The 19,089-nt window shown below is 49.0% G+C and overlaps 2 protein-coding genes across 4 annotated transcripts in view; one reads left to right on the top strand and one right to left on the bottom strand.

Annotated features, from left to right (window-relative positions):
* Positions 1-1,628: 1,628 nt before the first annotated feature.
* Tnnc1 (troponin C1, slow skeletal and cardiac type) lies at positions 1,629-5,100 on the bottom strand. The gene is made up of 6 exons (XM_021203736.2): positions 5,018-5,100; positions 3,478-3,508; positions 3,101-3,247; positions 2,631-2,745; positions 1,918-2,054; positions 1,629-1,831 (listed from the first exon to the last, which is right to left on the bottom strand). The coding sequence occupies exons 1-6, from the start codon at positions 5,039-5,041 to the stop codon at positions 1,800-1,802; spliced, it is 486 nt and encodes a 161-aa protein (XP_021059395.1). The 5' UTR covers positions 5,042-5,100; the 3' UTR covers positions 1,629-1,799.
* Positions 5,101-6,687: 1,587 nt separating this feature from the next.
* Nisch (nischarin) overlaps positions 6,688-19,089 on the top strand; it is a 37,219-nt gene continuing 24,817 nt past the window's right edge. The window contains exons 1-3 of one of the 3 annotated variants that reach the window (XM_029541355.1): positions 6,688-6,863; positions 8,946-9,029; positions 10,084-10,266. In XM_029541355.1, coding sequence (XP_029397215.1) covers positions 6,768-6,863; positions 8,946-9,029; positions 10,084-10,266 — 363 coding nt within the window. In that variant the 5' untranslated portion in view covers positions 6,688-6,767. The remainder of the gene's footprint in view (positions 6,864-8,945; positions 9,030-10,083; positions 10,267-19,089) is intronic. The other 2 variants (XM_029541356.1, XM_021204173.2) reach the window with 2 other exon arrangements.

Raw genomic sequence — 19,089 nt, 5'->3', positions numbered from 1 at the left:
ACATACACACAGACACACAGATATACATAGACATAAAAATACACACACAAAAACACAGGTATACACAGGCACGTACAGATACACTAACACAGGTACACACAGACATAAACACACACACACACAGACACACTGACATACATACACACACACCGACACACACACACACACACACACTGAGTTCGAGGACAGCCTGGTCTAAAGAGGGAGTTTCAGGACAGCCAGGACCACACAGAGAAACACTATCTCAAAACAAACAAACAAACAAAAACAAAACAATAAAGTTCAAGCCAGTATAGTTTTTACAACTGTAGTCCCAGAATTTGGGAGATGAGGTGGGAGGCTGGCAAACTTGAGCCTAACCTGAACTACATTGAGAGACATTGTCAAAGTCTGGGGAAGCCTGCTAAGGGGCAGTAGAGAGTCACTTGGATATTTCTGCGCGTATGTATCCGTGTACGTGTGCCCAGATCGGGAGGGGTGAAAGAGAGCAACGAGACCACTCCACCCATGGCTTTGCAGGGACTGGCAACTCCTGGCAGCTCTTGCCTGGCCAGAGGCATGTCTAGAATTCCAAGACTATCTCTGGAATGTGCAGCCTGTCGGGAGACCGCTTAGGCTGGGGCACAGGTGCAGAGGCAATACAGTAACAGGGCGGAGCAAGGACAGCTGCTGGCATTCTGGCTGGAGCCTGGTTGTCACTATCAGCTGTCTCTCCTGAAGGTATTGCTACAAATACCTCCACTTCCTTGAAAGCCCCCAACTTCCCCTCCCTAGTCACCGTTCAGGCTGCAGCTCTGACCTGCCGCAACCCCCCCCCCCTCATACCACCTGTAAGCTGGGGATGTCACCCGACCTTAGGCCTTAATTTCCTGTCAGGGAGAAAGACCAGGTGGGTGACTAGAGGCTGGCCTCAGAGGGTCAAAGGAACTAGACAGTAGGTCCATTTGAACCTGGTCTGTCAGACAGAGCCCTTGGTTGGCTGCAAGGTAACTGGGTTCTCCTGCAAATTTGCCAGGTGACCTTGGCTGTCTGGGCCATGGGGTCCTCATCTGTAAAATGAATGCTAGAGGGTAGAGCAATCTACACGTTCCCCAGAGGCTGGGATTCAATATTCCTGTAAAAACCCTCAAGGCAGAGGGATGATAGTGCTGTAAGCCCGCTGGGTTTCAGGAGGTTTAGCGTCATTCCAAACAGGATGGAGAGGATGCTGTGCCAAGGAGCACCCAGCGTCCTCTGAACTGATCTCCCATCCTGAGAGAGTATCTGTTGGCTGACTACTGGCTGAGCCTGGCAGTTCACACACACACACACACACACACACACACACACACACACACACACACACACACACATCAGTGAGAAATCCGGAACGGGCAACTCTGAATGCAGGTCAAATGTCTACTCTACGTCTTTCACGAGCTCCAGGTGCTTGATAACATACCGGCTCTGGGGTTACAGCAGGGCCTAGTCATCCGTGGGGTACACAGCAAGATGTCTCTGACTTAATGAAAGTCTCCAGCAGAAGGGGGGTTGAGCAGTCAGAATACAGACTTTGCATGGTGTCATCAGGCAAGAGGGAACCCAAGAAAAGACCGTGACCCCAGGAAAATCAGAGCAAGATACCAGGCCTCCGGGGAGCAAGGATTTATTTGTGTTCCCCAGAACAGGAATGGGGAGAGAGAGTCTGGAAGGGCCAAGGACACAGGCAGGCTCAGAGTCTAGAGAGCCCAGCTGCACTCCTACCACGGGGTCTGGCTGGAGAGGGAGAACAGGCACAGGCAACCATGCAAGATCAGCGTCTACTCCACACCCTTCATGAATTCCAGGAACTCTGTGGAAAGAGGGCCATGTATCTGTCAGCAGTAGGAGCCGTGCTAAAGATGAACAAGAGGGCACTTGGTCCTCCCACCCACTCACCGTCATAGTCAATTCGGCCGTCATTGTTCTTGTCACCATCCTTCATGAGCTCTTCAATGTCATCTTCTGTAATGGTCTCACCTGTGGCCTGCAGCATCATCTTCAGCTCATCTAAGTCAATGTAGCCATCAGCGTTTCTACAGGGAGGGAGGGCAAGGAGCGTCTCAGAGCCCAGGAGGATGTGGAGGAGGAGGAGGAGGAAGAAGAAGAGAATGGGGAGGGGAAGGAGGGGGAGGAGGGGGGAGAGGGTAGGGGAGGATGTGGAGGAGGGGGAGACGGAAGAGGAGGAGGGAAAGAGACACAAATACATACAACCCCAGGAGGTAGGGCAGGGGCACTAGGAGATGCACATCCAGTGTCTCACCTCTCACTGGATGCAAAGACCGCAGAGTGTCTAGCCTGGGATCCAAAACTATTCTCTTTCTTTCTTTCTTTCTTTCTTTCTTTCTTTCTTTCTTTCTTTCTTTCTTTCTTTCTTTCTTTCTTGTTTGTTTTTGCTTTTGTTTGTTGTTTTTTTTTTTCGAAACAGGGTTTTTCTATGCAGCCCTGGCTGTCCTGGAACTCACTCTGTAGACCAGGTTGACCTCAAACTCAGAGATTTGCTTGCCTCTATCTCCCGAGTGCTGGGATTAAAGGTGCGCTACCACTACCCAGCTGAGACCACCCCTCTCCTTTCTGCTTGCGCCGGGGTCAGAAGCCAAGCAAGTCCTCACTTGTCAAACATGCGGAAGAGATCCGACAGCTCCTCCTCGGACTTCCCTTTGCTGTCGTCCTTCATGCACCGAACCATCATGACAAGGAACTCATCGAAGTCCACCGTGCCACTGCCTGTGGGTAGGTAGCAGGGCCGGAGAGAGAATGGTCAGCGTTCTGGCAATCCACCCCCCCCCCCCACACACACACACCAACACTATAGGGCTAGTGTGTTCCTTTGCCCACTCCTCTTGTTTGAGATAGAACCTTGCTCTCCAGTCCAAGATGGCCTGGACCATTGAGAGCTATGTGGCCCAATCAGACTGGCTTCAAGCTCGAAGCAGTTCTACTACCTCGGCTTTCTTGGGAATCACAGTACGAGCTACATCTGGATGAGATGGTAAGGATACGGAGGGGAGGTAGCTCCTGGGCCGGTGAACCCAGGGTGCTACATACACGTGTGGAGGCTGGAGTGGGTGAAGGGACTCACCATCCTCGTCTACTTCGTCAATCATCTCCTGCAGCTCCTCGGGGGTGGGGTTCTGGCCCAGCATCCTCATCACTTTGCCCAGCTCCTTGGTGCTGATGCAGCCATCCTCCGCGCCCAGGACAAAGATATCAAAGGCAGCCTTGAACTCTGGGTCCAACAGAGGGCGAGAAGATTATCAGCAGCCGGGACACTGGGAACCCGGGTTCCTGGAGCCACCAGTAAACTGTCCGCCTCCCTACGAGAGTCCTTTGAGGCCACAGCAGGGAGAACCCTCAGATTATAACCTCTAATCTGGGGTCCTTTCCTGGAAAGGCACCCCACCCCTACCACCCCCACCCCTACCACCCCCACTCCCACCCCACCCCACCCCCACTTACCATTCTTCTGTTCCTCTGTCAACTGTTCTACCTAGAGAGGAAAAGGGAACTCAGGACCCAGACTAGGGCCTTAGCAGACTTAGAGACTGACACATTCTACAGCTGGGAGGAATGATAACCGAAGGAGGATACAGCCCCAGGTTACAAAGTCCTCAGTCCTCCCCCCTTTCCTGCCCACCCCCCCAACCCTAAGCCACCCCCCCAGCCCTAAGCCAACCCCCCAGCCCTAAGCCAACCCCCCAGCCCTAAGGTGTCCCAGATGCTTTCTCATAGGCTGGGCTAGGGCCAAGGTGACAGGCAGACACCCCTCCCAGGGCCAAGGTGTCCTGAGTAACAATAGCATTGGCCATTGCATGTCCTTTATGTCATCCCAATGAAACTTAAGCTGCAGGGCCTGAGAGACAGCTGTCCCTCAGGTTGAGACAATAAAACGAATGTGGGGGCTAGCAAAGCCACCCACTGTAACCTGACCAGGGTGGCCACTGAGCTATTTTTAAAGGGGGACAAAGTTAAACCTGGTGATTGTTCTGGGGACTTTGGTATGCAGGGGGTGGGGCAGTGTTATCTGCCCCCCTGGCCTACTGGTGCTGCCTCAGGAGCCAAAATTAGTCCCCAGCCCCGACAGGCCTTGTATGGGCACTGGGTGGAGGGCCACCCCCCTACTCTAGCTCCACAGACTCCTACAAGATAGCCAAGGATACCATAGGAACCAGCTGCAGCCCTTCCCTGCTCACAAGTGGGGCCGTATTCCGGGGGTTGGGAGAGAAGTTCCTGAGAACAGCTGTTTGCTAGCATTTTCTTGTCCCTGCAGCAGGTATATCAAAAGCCCCTCAGTGTCCCCAGGAAATTGAAGAGTCTTAGGATCACTGTTCTCTAATCCTGACTCTTATTACCCTTATCACCTAACCCCCGAGCCTGCCAGGGACGGAGGCTTCAACAATCCGTTCTTTCCCCCCTACCTCTCCTCAGGCCTGTACCTTCAATGCTCCTTCCCCATCCCAGAACTCAGGTTCTCCAGCCCTCTCACGATTCCCTCCCACCTTCTAAAGCCTCCTCATCCAGCTCAAGGGATAGAGGAGGGAGGCAGATCTGAGCATGTGAGAAGCAGACTGTGTGAGAAGTGGAAGTTGGGGGCCGGAGGGGGGGGGGCGGTGCAGACCTGGAGACACACAGAGAGACAAAGACCTAGAGACATCGTGAGGAAGGAACAGAGATAGAAAGACCTTGAGAAAGACCGAAAGATGTCTAAAGAATAGAAACACAAATACAGTCAGGACAGTGACAGGTTAGACATCTAGAAACAGAGGGAGACACAGGATGCTGAAAGCTGAGACCACATCCTTTAGCTACATTGACAAACCCGCAAATTGCTACCTTTTCTGCACCCCGCAAATGTCAGCTCGAAGGGCTGGGCTACAGGTGTATGGGGACCTTTTTGAGTCCCCCATCACTTCCCTAGGGTACCCCTGCCCTCCATTCTTAGATGAGGGAACCCCCAATGGACCTACCCACCCTAACCCCTTAAAGAGTCATCTCTCACCGCAGCTTTGTAGATGTCATCCATTCTGGTGGCAGCTCACAGGACAGGCTACTGGGGTTGCCAGCCAGCCAGCCCTCTGCCTGGGCTTAAATAGCCCTGCCTCCCTCCACCTCCTGCTACATTCCCAGCCCAGCCCACCACTGCCTGGAATATCCTCCACCCCCTCCCTGGTCCCTGTAATCTCAGGCTGGCCAAAGTCCCTGTATCCTCTGCCTAGGGCCAGTCCTATGAAGGACTGCAAGGACCAGGTCTCTTGCCATCTGTTCCCCAGACCCCACCCCACCCCCAGGGAAGTATCAAGAAAAAAAAAAAGAATTTATTGCTTTTATTTATGAGTGCATGTGGAAGTCAGAGGACAGCTTGCAGGAGTCGTCAATCTCAGCTACCTAGGATCCCAGGAACCCAGGACCGAACCTGAAGTTTTCAGGTTTGGGAGGAACCACCTAAATGCAACACACACACACACACACACACACACACACACACACACACACATTCTCAACAGCCTCAGGAAAAAGTTTCCTGAATGAATGAAAATATGAGCGCCCAGGCCCACACAGGAAATGTGAAGTAGTGGGCTAGGCCAAGTCTCTAAAACCAGTTCAGTCTTCCATGGAATCACAGTGACTTGCCTGAGGTCAAGCTGACTGGAGAATCCCTACCTTATATTACACCCCCCCGAGAGATGGTAGCATGCCAACAGAGGCTGGCAGTGTAAGTCCTGCCAAGAAACGCTTCCTATGTGAGGTTCAGAGTATAATATGACATTGGTAATGAAAGAAGTCACTGGCCCACAAAGAATAGGCTGGCCTGAAGCCCTTCAGCGGGATCTACCATGCCTCAACCTTCCATCTTTCAAGGACAACCATCAGTGTTCACTTCGGGCTTGAGTCAGCCACACTCTGTGAGTCAACAAGTGTCCCTAAAGAACCCTATCTCTATCAGGATTCTCTCTTCCTCCTCCGGTTGGGTCAGCTAAATCTTCCCTATGGTTAAGCATGTTTCTTCAGCCAAGCTCTTGTGTCCGAGGCCCAGTCTGTCTCCTCCTCACCTTGAGCTCTTGCAGGATGTCATCTGGGAAACCAGATGGACAGCGCATATCCCTTCCATCCACCCGCACGTCTGCCGCATATACGTTCTCCCTGAACCCACCAGTGCGTCACCTAGCACACTGTTAGGGGAAAGCCCGTGGGTTGCTGAGCACTGCAGAATCACCACGATCCATTCTCCACCAGTGCGTGTAACAACAAACCCCCTAAGTGTCGGAGAGTCGCTCTGGTCCTCTCTCCAGCTCTCTTAAGTCTAGTCTTATCTTAAGTCTTATCATCTTCATTTTGCTCTTGCTACACAGGGAATGAGATTAATGTCCCCCCTCTGGAAACTGAGGCCAGGCGAAGCAGACTGACTTCGCAGAGTTCCGAAGGCCCCTGGCCTCTGCCCTTCCCTGCTGTGAGCCCAGCGGACAGTGACCACAACCGCCCGCCCGCCCGCCCGAGGGGACAGAACGCCGCCCAGGTAGGTAGACAGAGAGCAAATTGGGCGAGCCGGCAGGAGCTGCGCATGCGTGCCACTGGCCGTGCTGTCAATTACGGGCAGGGGGGCGGGGCGAGGACGCAAGCAGGCCGAGGGGCCAAGATGGCGTCGCGGGCGCGGGCGGGGGGCGGCGGGGGCCGGGGGGCGGTGGGACGCTGACCCCGCCCCCTGCTGCTGCCACTCTGCGCCGGGCGTCGGCAGCGGTGGAGCCGGCAACATGGCGGCTGCGACACTCAGCTTCGGCCCTGAGCGGGAGGCCGAGCCTGCCAAGGAGGCGCGCGTCGTGGGTTCTGAGCTCGTGGACACGTACACGGTGTGCTGGGGGGCCGCGGGCGTCCAGAGCGGGCTTAGCGCCCGGAACCCGGAGTTCTCGACCCGGGGGCTTTGAGAAGGAAGACTGGGGGGGGGGGGGGTTGGTTGGTTGGTCTGGGTCGCACATTCGATGAGGAATGCGTGGAAGGTTCTGCGAGCTCGCGACGAGGGAGGGAGCCCGAAAAAAAAATGGGGGATTCGGAGGAAGGGCCGGGTCGCATAGGTTCTGGAGGAGGATCTAGGCGGGGCGCGGGAAGGGGGGGCTGGGGAAAGGGTGCGCGACCAGAAAAGGAGACTTGTGTTGGAGGAACCAGAGGGTGGGGGAGGAGGGGTGATGAGGTGGAGGCCCTCTGGATCCTCCAGGCGAGGAAGAATGCCAGCCTACGAGACCTTCCTCGGGAGTCTGGGAGGAAGGGGTGGTCTCTGGTCGATGGGACCAAGGGCCAGGGCCGGAGATCATCAGGTGGTGAAGGAGAGACGGCGGATCCTGATCTCCACCCCCACCAACCAAACACTAGTCGCAGTCCAGATCAGCCCTGCGAAGTGTGTGTGTGCGTGTGTGCGCGTGTGTGCGTGTGTGTGTGTGTGTGGGGGGGGTGGATGGAAAAAAAAAATGGGCCCTCGGGGTCTGGGGAGAAAGGAATGGATCTCAGCCGTGCAGAAAACAGAAGTTACCTCAGGGCCGAAGTACAGGGCCTGCAAACCTTAGGGAAGAGGGACACGAGCTTCTAACGTATCCTTGTAGGCTACAAGGGAAAGCCGACCACAAAAAAGGAGCGTAGTTTCGGTGATGGCGTTAGACGCCCTTTGGGCCTGCATAGGGTTGGATGCTAGGCCCGAGAGCCTCGTGGGCAGGCTGCCAGGTGAAAACTTGTTCTGTGGTGGGGGCCCCCTGAGCACCTCCCCGTCTCCTTGTCCTTTGTTCCCAGGAGGGTGGACAGAGGTAAGGGCCTCGGGCCTGCCTTTGCCCCACCCCACTGGCTCCCACCCTAATACCGATCCTGAATCCTAGGGCGATTCCTCTATCTGGTTCTTTCTCCCCGCTGCAAGGAATAGACGCCGCCGTCACAGTGGAATTCTGGCTAGCGGCTCCTTTCAGAGCAACAGGCTGGCACTGGAGAAATGGCTGCTCCCGGGGTCAGGAATCAGCCTCGTTAACTGTTCCCACTAACCTCTCGGTGCTCCAGGCCGTGGAAGGGAAGCTAGGACTTGATCTAGTTAAGGGATGAGGTCACTCACCTAGGACTAGCTGCAGTCAGTAGGGGCCCTTTGTCCTTCTCCTTAGTGTCAGGAGCAAGGTGGTGATGCAAGCTGACCATCCTCGTTTGTCACTGGGTGTGATGCACTGGATGTTATTAACACGCCTAGCTTCCGTTCCCTGTTAGGCCTGCACAGATCCTTTTACACTTCGTTGCTTTCCTTGGTCCTTAAGCCCACCAGGTTTTAAAATGGAGGAACTGAGGCCCAGAGAGAGCTTAGATTCCCAGTCACTTACATAAGTGGCACATACGCCACACCCAGGAAACGGGATAGCCAGATTTTGAACCCAGGTTTTGGTGGCCGATGAACCACCAAAGCTGTATTTATTGCCTTCTGTTAAGGCTGATTGAGCCACCACTGCCTCTGGAAGCATGGTGGAGCCTTGCCTCCTGGTTCAGCCGCCGAAGTCTAAACCACAGCCAGTGGAAGAGGTTGACTGAAGGCCTGCTTCTAGGATGGAGTTAGGGTTCCTGGAAAGATGTATAGCAGTGCTGCCACATTGGGCTCTGCTCTGCCTCCCTTGGAAGGGGCAGCCTTGCTTATAGCGCAAGTTGGGTTTTGAGTTATACAGGGACAGGAGGTAAAAAAACTCTAAGGAGGTGTGTGGAGCTAGTCACCCTTACCGTTCCTTCCTGATAATGGAAGCCAGAGTCTTTCTCCAGACCTCACAAGGCTGTCGAGGCTGAGGAAGGGTGGGTGCACACTGGGTGTGCAAGGATGCCTGACTCTGGCTTTTTGGGGAGTGGGGACTGAGTACCTTGTAGCTATTGTGGGTTGGGGTTCTCTTGTCACACACAAAAAAAAAAACATTTTTCCCCTTTAGGTTTATGTCATCCAGGTTACCGATGGCAACCATGAGTGGACGATCAAACACCGTTACAGTGATTTTCATGACCTACATGAAAAGGTAATCTGAAGAGTGGGGAACCTGTGTCTCGGGGCTGTGGGGCTTGTGGACCAAGTCTCCATTGTGCCACACGTTAATTTTAGGGCAAAACTGCCTCTACATCTATTGCTTGTAAGTTTTAAAAAACATTTATTTATGGCCGGGGTTATTACCACGCACACCTTTAATCGCAGTTGGGAGGCAAAGGCATGTGAATCTCTGTGAGTTTAAGGCCTGCCTCATCTACAGAGCGAGTTCCAGGGCTACACAGAACCCTGTCTTATTAAAAACAAAAAACAAAAAACCAAGCAAACAAAAAACCAAGTGTGTGTGTGTGTGTGTGTATGTATTCTAGGTGAGAGGAAGATGCACATATGCCACACCTCATGTGTAGAGGTCAGTTTGTGAGAGCAGGGTTCTCTTTCCACCATAGAGGCCCCAGGGATTGAACTCACGTCATCAGACTTGGCAGCAAGCTCCTTTACCAGATGAGCCCTCTCATGAGCTCTATGATTTACTGTAGTAAACCAGTTCCTTGATACAGCTGGCAAAAGAACTGGTTGGTCCTAGGAATTCAACCCTAATATGAGACAGTCTAAGGATAGTATATGTAAATTTTGATTTTAAAATTGCCATACACCTTGAATATAAGACAGTCTCCTGAAGAGGGTACAGGTTTGAATTTGTCCCACAAAATATATTTTTATTCTCTAATAATAGATTAAAATTGTATTTTCCCTTTGCTTTTAGAAAGAGCTGCTTTCTGTGGGACATTTATAGTGAGCATGTCTTAAAGATACAAACTCCTTTTATTTCCAAACTTCAGGGACCATAAGCACTACTTTTCTGAATATCCCCAAAGACTAAAGATGGAAATTTCTCACTTGGAATTATATTAGTATTTCCAGTACTACTTGGATCCGAGGCCAGATTCCAGATGCATTAGTTGGAACACTAATCCTGGCACTGCTACCAGCAGCGGTTGCAGAAGATACGATTGATGATCGCCAGCCTGGATCCGGCGCAGACGCAAAGCTTCTTGGTCTCTGGTTGATGTGCTTATGTTCTCTTACAGCTTGTTGCAGAGAGAAAAATTGACAAAACTCTACTTCCACCCAAAAAGATAATTGGAAAGAACTCGAGAAGCTTGGTAGAGAAGAGGGAGAAGAGCCTGGAGGTGTACCTCCAGACTCTCCTGACGGCCTTCCCTGACGCGGCTCCCAGGGTCCTGGCCCACTTCCTGCATTTTCACCTCTATGTAAGTTCCTTTGGGGCTCTCTGCTTTGCCTATGAACCCACAGCCACCAAAGCTGTAGACCTTGGTTGGCTTTGAGGAGATACAGAATGGACCCTGGCCCCGAGGTTAGATGACAGAGGGTTAGGGGCAGATGGTACAAAGTCACATTTGTGTTGGTGGGTTTATATTAAACTGGACTGGCCATGTATTTTCTTCTACTACATGACATTTTACTTTGCAGAAATAGCCCATGGTTTGGTTTTTTGTTTTTGTTTGTTTTGTTTTGTTTTAGATTTATTTATTTTATGTATATGAGTACATTGTAGCAGTCTTCAGACACACCAGAAGGGGGCATCGGATCCCATTACAGATGGTTGTGAGCCACCATGTGGTTGCTGGGAATTGAACTCAGGACCTCTGGAAGAGCAGTCAGTGTTCCTAACCACTGAGCCATCTCTGCAGCCATAGGCCATGGTTTTAAGGTAGATTTCCCTCAGATGGGTGAGCATGAAGTAGAACTGTGTAATGCCTGGCATACACTTAGTATTGCCATGTGGGCTCAGACTTAGCACCAACAATGGAGTTATTCATTCTTTTCTACTTTTAAGATGATTATTTATGTGTGGGGTGTGTACATGTCAGGTAAATACATGTAATCCAGAAGAGGATGCTGGGTTTCCTGATGCTCAAGTTACAGGTGGGTACAGGCCAGGCCACCTGCGGAACTGAGTATCCCTGGCTGTCCTGGAACTCACTCTGTAGACCAGGCTGGCCTCAAACTCAGAAATCCACCTGCCTCTGCCTCCCAAGTGCTGGGATTAAAGATGTGGGCCACCACTGCCCAGCTGGACATGTACTCTTAACTTCTGAGCCATTTCTTCAGCCTGGACTTAGTCACTAAAGAATTGCCATCATAGAACTCATGGTCGACACCCCCACTGGCAGTGCACTGAAGCTGAGGGGACACACTTTGCTTGTATGGGACAAGGCAGCATAGATCAGCTCTGTGCTCCCTGCTGGGTAGAGAATGGCATGCCACTGCTGACAGAGTAAATCACACTGAGCAGACACTTCATCAGTTTGTAACTGTCCAGCGCGACAGAGCGAGACCATGTCTCAAAAATGGTAAGTAAAAAGTAACTTAGTTATCAGACCTTGGGAAGGGTAGTTTAGCAAGCAGTGTGAAACGAAAATTTCAAAAGCTACTAGCAGTTTACTTGTGCGAGTTTATTCTCAGGAAAGATAGGGCAACTATAAAGGGACACGTGAGGAAAGGCAGACATGTCAAGATTTGGAGCAAGATACTGAAGACAAGATGGAGAACACTGGGAAGAAACTTCATTTAAAAAAAAAAAAAATCAAGCCAAGCCAGGTATGACAGGACACACCTGCAGTTCTAGCACTTCCCAGACTGTAGTTCAAAGCCAGCCTGGGCTACACATCAAGACTTGTCTTGAGAATCCAAACATGGCTGTGTGTAGTAGCACATACCCTTTATCCCAGCAGGCAGAAGCAGACAAATCTCTTAAGGCCACACAATGAGAATCTTGTCTCCAGTGAAGCAACAAAACAACAAAAACATGGTCAGCCATGCAACTGGACATTCTATTGTGATATAGCTGAGGCCCCACTGTCATGGGAAAATAAATATGCAAGAGCAAGCCCTACCATTCAGGCGCACACCTTTGGTTCCAGCACTTGGGAGGCAGAGGCTGGGGGATCTTTGTTCCAGGCCAGCCTGGTCTACACAGCAAGCTCCAGGCCAGCCAAGGCTACATACTGACACACTGTCTCAGCCCCCTTCCCACCCTAAAAACCCACAAAGGACAGGTTGTAAAATGGTATGTAGACTAGGATTCTGGTTTTATAAGAAAAGGGGTCACATAGAAATCATTGTCTATGAAAAACTACATGTAGAAGTTTTCTTTCAGAGGTTTTCTGATAACATTTAATATTTAATTATTTTCCCCTTAAATGATGAAGATGGCTTTGCCTTATAGGAAGTGCCTTCTTTAACATTTTTTTGAAATTGCAAAGTAAGACTTGTGGGCCTTATTAGCCTGAGATTTGGGATTTGCTGATGTGGCTAGAGTCCTGCTCCTGAGCTGGAAGGCACTGTACACAGTTAGATATGGTTATATACCAGATCCTGTCGTAACTGGTTTGGTTTTGTTGTTGTTGTTGTTTTTAATTTCTTTGTGTTGGAAAAAATTTTCCCTTGCTATTTGAGTCCATTCAATAAACGTCACAAAACTTCCAATCTCCACTAAAGAATGAAGCCTGATAAACATTTCTTTGAAGGTCTGGTTTATTGCTTAAGTCTGTGTCTTTGGGGAGAGATTTTCCTGGCTGCCTCAGGCTTGCCCAACTCTGAGCTGGGAAAGGCCTAGAATGTTCTTTTCAGTTGGACTTTCCTGGGATAGTCTGGGGCCAGCCTAGCTCTTGTGATTCTGGTCTGAGGCTGTTTGGACATACTTGACTTTGTTAATGTCAAACATGTACATTGGTCATATAAACCTGAGGATTTTAAAAGTAACGAACTGTCATTGGGTGAACACAGAGGTTCTCAGCCATGGCACTGCTGTCACTCTGAGCTGTGAGGGACAGTAGCACCCCTGGCCTCCGTCCACCTGAAACCATTTTCCTTCCCAGTTCCATCGGCTACAATTACTCTCTAGAGGAGCCAACACCCATCTTCCGGGCGGGTGGGGGGGGGCAAAAATCATCCAGTTGAGAACCACTGGGTTAGCTCTCCATTTAAATTTGACCCCACACAGTGTAATAGCACTGTTAGCTTTTTTTTTTTTTTTTTTTTTGCGGGGGGGGGGGTCGCTCTCTGGGGAATCTTTTCTTCTTAGCCATCATCTTCCTCAGAGTTGTTCCTGATGTGTCTCGTGTGCAGACACTGGATGAGGCAGGTAGACATGAAGATCTCTATTTGGCCATGGTGTGAGTTGTTTACATTTTACTTTGTTAGTACAGGCTCTCACTATATAGACATAGTTGGCGTAAGATTGGCTCTGTAGCCCAGGGTGGCCTTGAGCTTGCAGTGATCCTCCTGAGAACTGCGGTTACAGTATATGCCCACATACCTGGCCTTTGGAGGGGGCTTGTTTGTATCGAGAAGGGTTTCTTTGTATAGCCCTGGCTCTCTTGGAAACTCACTTTTTTAGATTAGGCTGGCCTCAAACTCCAGAAATCCGCCTGCCTTTGCCCCTCAAGTGCTGGGATTAAAGACCTGGCCCATGTCCAGCTGCGCACCCAGTTTTTTGTTGTTTTCTTTTTGTTTAGGAGGGTTACTTTTAGATTGGGATATCATTCCCGTACTATAAAGTTTACTAAGTATACAATTCAAAGTTTTTACTTGACTCACAGAGAATTGTGAAATGAACACCACTGTCCAAATTCCAGAACGCTTAGCCCAAGCTGTGTCTAGGAGCAGTAACTGTTTGCTCCCTGCTTCCGCACCCTGACAGTCACTGCCTTGCTTTCTGTCCCTAAGATTGCTTCTTCTCAGTGTTTCAGATAAGTGGTTCATACAACAGGTAGCAACTTAATTTATTTCCAGGGTTGAATCATGTTGTAGCATTAAACTTTTAGTCCTCTTATGACTAATATACTCTTCAGTTAATACAGTCAGAAATCCCTTTTTATCTGAGATTTTTAATCCCATGGTTTCTGTTGCATATTGGCAACCATGGTTTGAAAATGTTAAATGTAGACTCCAGAAGTTTCACTTTTCATGAATTTTAAAGTACATCCCATTCTGAGTGGTGTGGTGGACCCATCATTCACAGGATTTGGCGTCTTTTCTGGTGATTCCACGCTGTGCATACATCATTTAATAGCCATCTCAGTTGTCAGATCCCATAGTACAGTATCACAGTGCCGTGTCCGGGTAACTGACTACGTGACAATAACCCAAAGCACCTGAACCGTGATGCTGGCCATTCAGATGTGCCAAAGTAGAGCCACAGAGCACTTCCTGTAAGTGCAATGGTAAAAGAAAAAGATACTTTGAAAGACCACACTACATCATTTTTTTTAAAGATTTATTTATTTTATGTATGTGAGTACACTGTAGCTGTACAGATGGTTATGAGCCTTCATGTGGTTGTTGGGAATTGAATTTTTAGGACCTCTGCTCACTCCAGTCAACTCCACTCGCTCAGTCCCTGCTCACTCCTGCCCAAAGATTTATTATTATACATAGTACACTGTAGTTGTCTTCAGACACACCAGAAGAGGGTGTCAGATCTCATTATGGGTAACCACTGGTAATAAATGAGATTTATTTATTTTGTATATATGAGTACACTGTAGCTGTATAAGATGGTTGTGAGCCACCATGTGGTTGCTGAGATTTGAACTCGTGACCTCTGGAAGAGCAGTCGGTGCTCTTCACTGCTCAGCCATCTCACCAGCCCCCACATTACATAATTTTTATTACAACATTATTTTAATAATTTTATTTAGATTATTAATGTTTGGCTCTGTCTTAGATTAGACTTTTATTGTGTGTATTTGTAGGAAAGAATGCGGTATGTGAACTGTTTTGAGCATCTGTGGGTTTTAGAGTTTGCCCCCTGTAGGTAAGGGAGGACTGCCACACCATACTGTGTTTTTCATTCACCATCCCCTTATGTAAGGTGATGAATATATTGCAAGGCCCCCAGGAAAGAGCTAAAAGCAAGGCTAACGCATCTGCCCATGCGTATACAGATCTTTGCTACAAACGCAAATCTGTTGTTTTTCTATCTTAGGATGGCACTTATGTATTCTAACCATGGCTTTTACAGTTTGAAATATCACAGCAAAACTAGCAGGAATCTCCTCTTCACAATTTCCTGGGCTGAAGATTTATTTTTAGTATAGATCATAACAACTAATTTATCTTACCAGATTAGGAACTTTTCATTGTTTCTCTTCTGGAGTCACTTTAAGCCGTGTCTTTGGCATATCTGAATCTCTGCATCACTACTCTTGTATGTACAGACTATCCTAAAATCATGTAAGAGTTACATACACGCATTTCAATACTGTGGTAGCCAGTCCGTGATGATAGATTAAGTAAATGTGCCGGACAGGGGTGGCTCGGGTTCCAGGGGACAGAGTGGGACAGCTGGAGGCTTCCTGCTACTCAGAATGATGTGTACTTTAAAACTTACTGTTTATTTCTGGCATTTTCCATTTAATAATTTTGGACTATAGTTGACCATGAATGCCACAGAAACTGAAACTGGATGAAGGAAGCTGGGGGAGGCTACAGCATAAGGTTTTATGTAAGTGTGTGTTTCATACCTACTGCGTGTATGCCCAGGAGAGGAAGGTGAGCTGGAGGAGCCACCAGACTGCTGCCCTGTGACAGTCACAGTGTGTAGGCCGCAGTCTGCCCAGCCTGACTTACACCGGCACGTGTGCTGTCTCAGTCCGTACCCCGCGGTTGGAGTGAAGTGGTGTCATCGTGGGCTTGGCTTGCACTTGCACCATGACTAATGCTGTTGAGAATTTTTTATATGCTTATTTGCCATTTGTATTTTTGGAGAAATGGATTTAAATCCCCTGTCCTTTTAACAGCAGGGCTTTGTTGCTGTTGTTTTGTTTGTGTCGAGTCATAAGAGTTCTTTATGAATTCTGGATGCTAGACCCTCATCAGAAGTGTGCTAGGCAAATAACTCATCTTAGTCCATGAAGGGTTTTTTTTATTCTTTGTTCTTTTTTTTTTTTCTTCTCTTTTTTGGGTGAGGAGGGGGCCTGCAGATCAAATTCAGGGCTTTTACACTCCACACATGGAGCCCCACAGAGCTGTGCCCACGGCCTCTTGCTTTGTTCTGTTGTTATTTCTCAGGACATGGTCTCTATAGAGCATAGGCTGGCTTAGAACTATGTAGAACAAGCTGGCCTCAAACTCACCATCCTCCTGCCTCAGCCTCCCAAGTGCTGGGATTATAACATGTACACCTGGCTTTTGTGATAATAGTACCCTTTTAAATTTTTTTATTTATTTTCATTTTATGTTTAGGGGTGTTCTGCCTGTATGTACGTCTGTATACCATGTGTGTAAAATGTCTGTAGAGGCCAGATGAAAAGGGTCAGATTTCCTGGAACTTGAGTTATAGACAGTTGTTAGCTCTGTGGGTGCTAGGAATTGAACCTGGGTCCTCTGCAAGAGCAGCAAGTGTTCTTCAGTACTGACCCCTCCACAGCATCCTCTGAAGCATCCGTGTTTTCGGTTTTGACTAAGTCCCCCTCCACAGCATCCTCTGAAGCATCCGTGTTTTCGGTTTTGACTAAGTCCATCTTTTGCATGTTTTGGTCACATGTTTTGCTAACCATATCTGAGAAGCCATTGCCTTCCAGTGTCACAGCAATTTATATTTTTCTCATATGAATTTTGTTTCACATTTAGGACGTTGACCCATTTTGAGTTCATTTTTGTGTATGGCATGAAGTGGGTCTAGCTTGATTCTTTCAAAGTATGGATTTTAATGACTAGGGGAAAAGCATCCTCATTCAACTCTAAAATGGGAATCCAGGGGCTGGAGCAGCCTTTGCTTCCTAGATTCACAGTCACAGATCCCATCCCAGAACCTCCAGAGACAGTTCTGACTCCGTAGAGACCAATCCACGGATGATCACAACCATAACCATTCTTGGGTAGAACACCTTACAGTGGACTTGGAAATAGACAGAGCCAAGTTTGTCCTCCAGACCTGCTCATTTCAAGTTAATTCCAAGTCAGTCATTTAACTTTCTGCACCCTGAACTGTTTTGTGACCTGGATGATAATCTGGGACTCTTTGAAGCCTGCATGAGATTGCACAGTGAATGTCTGAGGCTTAAAAGAGGCATGGGTCAGGGCACATCACGTGTCATCATACTGGGCTGTTCTGGTAGGGAAGGGGACTCAGTTCTCCTCAAAAGGAATGTTTGTATCATTTCCTTATATTAAAGCTACCTCACTGAAACCAAAAAAAAATTTTTTTTTAATTTGGAATGTAACTGTCAACTGTTAGAACTGGTTTATATCCATTTTATTATCATTTGTTTTAGTTGAAAGGACTGTGGGTAATAACAGGCCTGTTTGGTGTATTTGTTTTTCAAGCTTATAGTCCTGGAGCTCTTTTAAAGTTTTATGTGAATCCTTCAGTGAGGAGTCTTTGCTGAAAGTTGAACCACATGTAATATGGCTGACTTCTACTAGCACAAAATAAAAGCCAAGCTCCCTCACATCTGAGTGATGGCTTCCATGGCTTGTCACTAATGCCTGGCAGTGTCCACTGACAGGCATAGTGCTTTAGCATAGGCCAAGAGGTATCAGGGCCTGGCTAGGTGTTTGTTTGTTTGTTTGAATTTTACTTACTTATTTTGTGTATTTTATGTATGAGTGCTCTATCCGCATGTACATCTGTGTGCCACAAGGGGGCATCAAACCCCATTATAGATGCTCGTGAGCCACTGTGTGCTGGTTGGAAATTGAACTCAGTGCTCTTAACTGCTAAACTCGCCCTCCAGACCCTGGCTAGGGGTTTTTAATTGAGCATTGGCATATGTATTTGGGGGTACACTTGCAGCTAGGCTCCGAGTCCACATGGTGGTTACATGAAGCCCAAAGGGGAGGTGTAGCTAAGGTAGGAAGCTTATCTAGAATGGAAAGGCCCTGGGTTCCATCCCAGCACAACAGATTTTTAAAAGTCCTTGGGGGGCAGAGGGCGGGGGGCGTGAGCGTGCACCTTTCCCCCCAAGAGTGCATACTGACACACGGTCCTCTTCCTGGCATGGCTGATCAAGTCTGTAACACATGTTATTTTACAGTTGTGTCACCTCAAAGCACTTCAGGTCCCTTCAGCACAAATATAGTACGCTATGTAAAGAACCATCTGTCTCCACAGGTGACCCTACATGGGAGTCCATAGCTGGGCTCGGGGGCCACTGAGCCCCCTGCCCTGTTTCTTACTGTCCCAGAGAGAGGCCTGGCTGTATGGCTTCACCCACAGGTGCAGTGTGACCAGAGGAGGCTGGCATTGTAGGTTTGCAGGCTGAGGGATTTTGGTGTCCCTCTGGTTTTGGCTCTCTCCTAAGATGAAGGCCAGTCTGAAGAAGCCAAGTAGGAAGGGCAACAGGGTGCTCTTCCTGTGCCCCGAACGGGCGAGTGGTACAGTCTGCTTTCGACATTCTTCAGAAATTAAAAGTTCGTATCAACTCTCTCTGTGTTTTCTGGAGACTCCAACCCTGTCTCCTTCGCAGGGCTGATGTGCAGCATGGGCCTGTCTCTGCTCTGTCAGAATCAACGCCAGTTGTCCAAGAGATACACCAAGGAGGGGGAGGGCCACATTGACGACAGGGCAGAAAGACGGGCTTCCTGTGCCGGTGCAGTGCCTGCACTGCCTGGGAGCTGAGGGAAGTGTAGGCTAGCAGCCCCTGGGACTTTAGCAGTTAGTGGTGTGACTGCAGGAGGATAGGAAGTAGAGGGCATCGTTTTTAGAAGTGCATGTCTGTGGTCAGTCCAGGTGTTTCCCTGACTGGATTCAGAACCTCATGTCTGCCAGGGGAACTGATGGGTGTGGGAGGTTGAGTCTGAGGTTGAGCTTCCTACAACCTGCAGCCTCTGCCAGCTGGCACCCTGCTTCTCTGCTGGCCTTTGACAGTTTGCCCTGTAACCCTAACTCTCTAGCACAGCTGTGATGGCTTTCTGTACACCGAGGGATGAGGTGACAGAGGAACAGTTCTTACGTTATATATAAACTGAACAAACACAACCTTTAAAGATCATAAAAGGTCAAGAAAATAAAACAGGAAAATATTCTTATATTCTTGGAGTGGAAGAAAAGATCCTTGCGGTTA

This window comes from Mus pahari, chromosome 8 (genome assembly GCF_900095145.1).
Source record: "Mus pahari chromosome 8, PAHARI_EIJ_v1.1, whole genome shotgun sequence".
NCBI classification, from domain to species: domain Eukaryota; kingdom Metazoa; phylum Chordata; class Mammalia; order Rodentia; family Muridae; genus Mus; species Mus pahari.
This window is presented reverse-complemented; position numbering and strand designations above follow the sequence as displayed.

Coding starts and splice junctions, on each gene's coding strand:
- Tnnc1 (XM_021203736.2), bottom strand. CDS start 5,041: ATGGATGACATCTACAAAGCTGCG. Junction 2,746..3,100: donor TGACGAAGTAGACGAGGATG/GTGAGTCCCTTC, acceptor ACCTACCCACAG/GCAGTGGCACGGTGGACTTC. Junction 2,055..2,630: donor CTCTTCCGCATGTTTGACAA/GTGAGGACTTGC, acceptor CCCTCCCTGTAG/AAACGCTGATGGCTACATTG.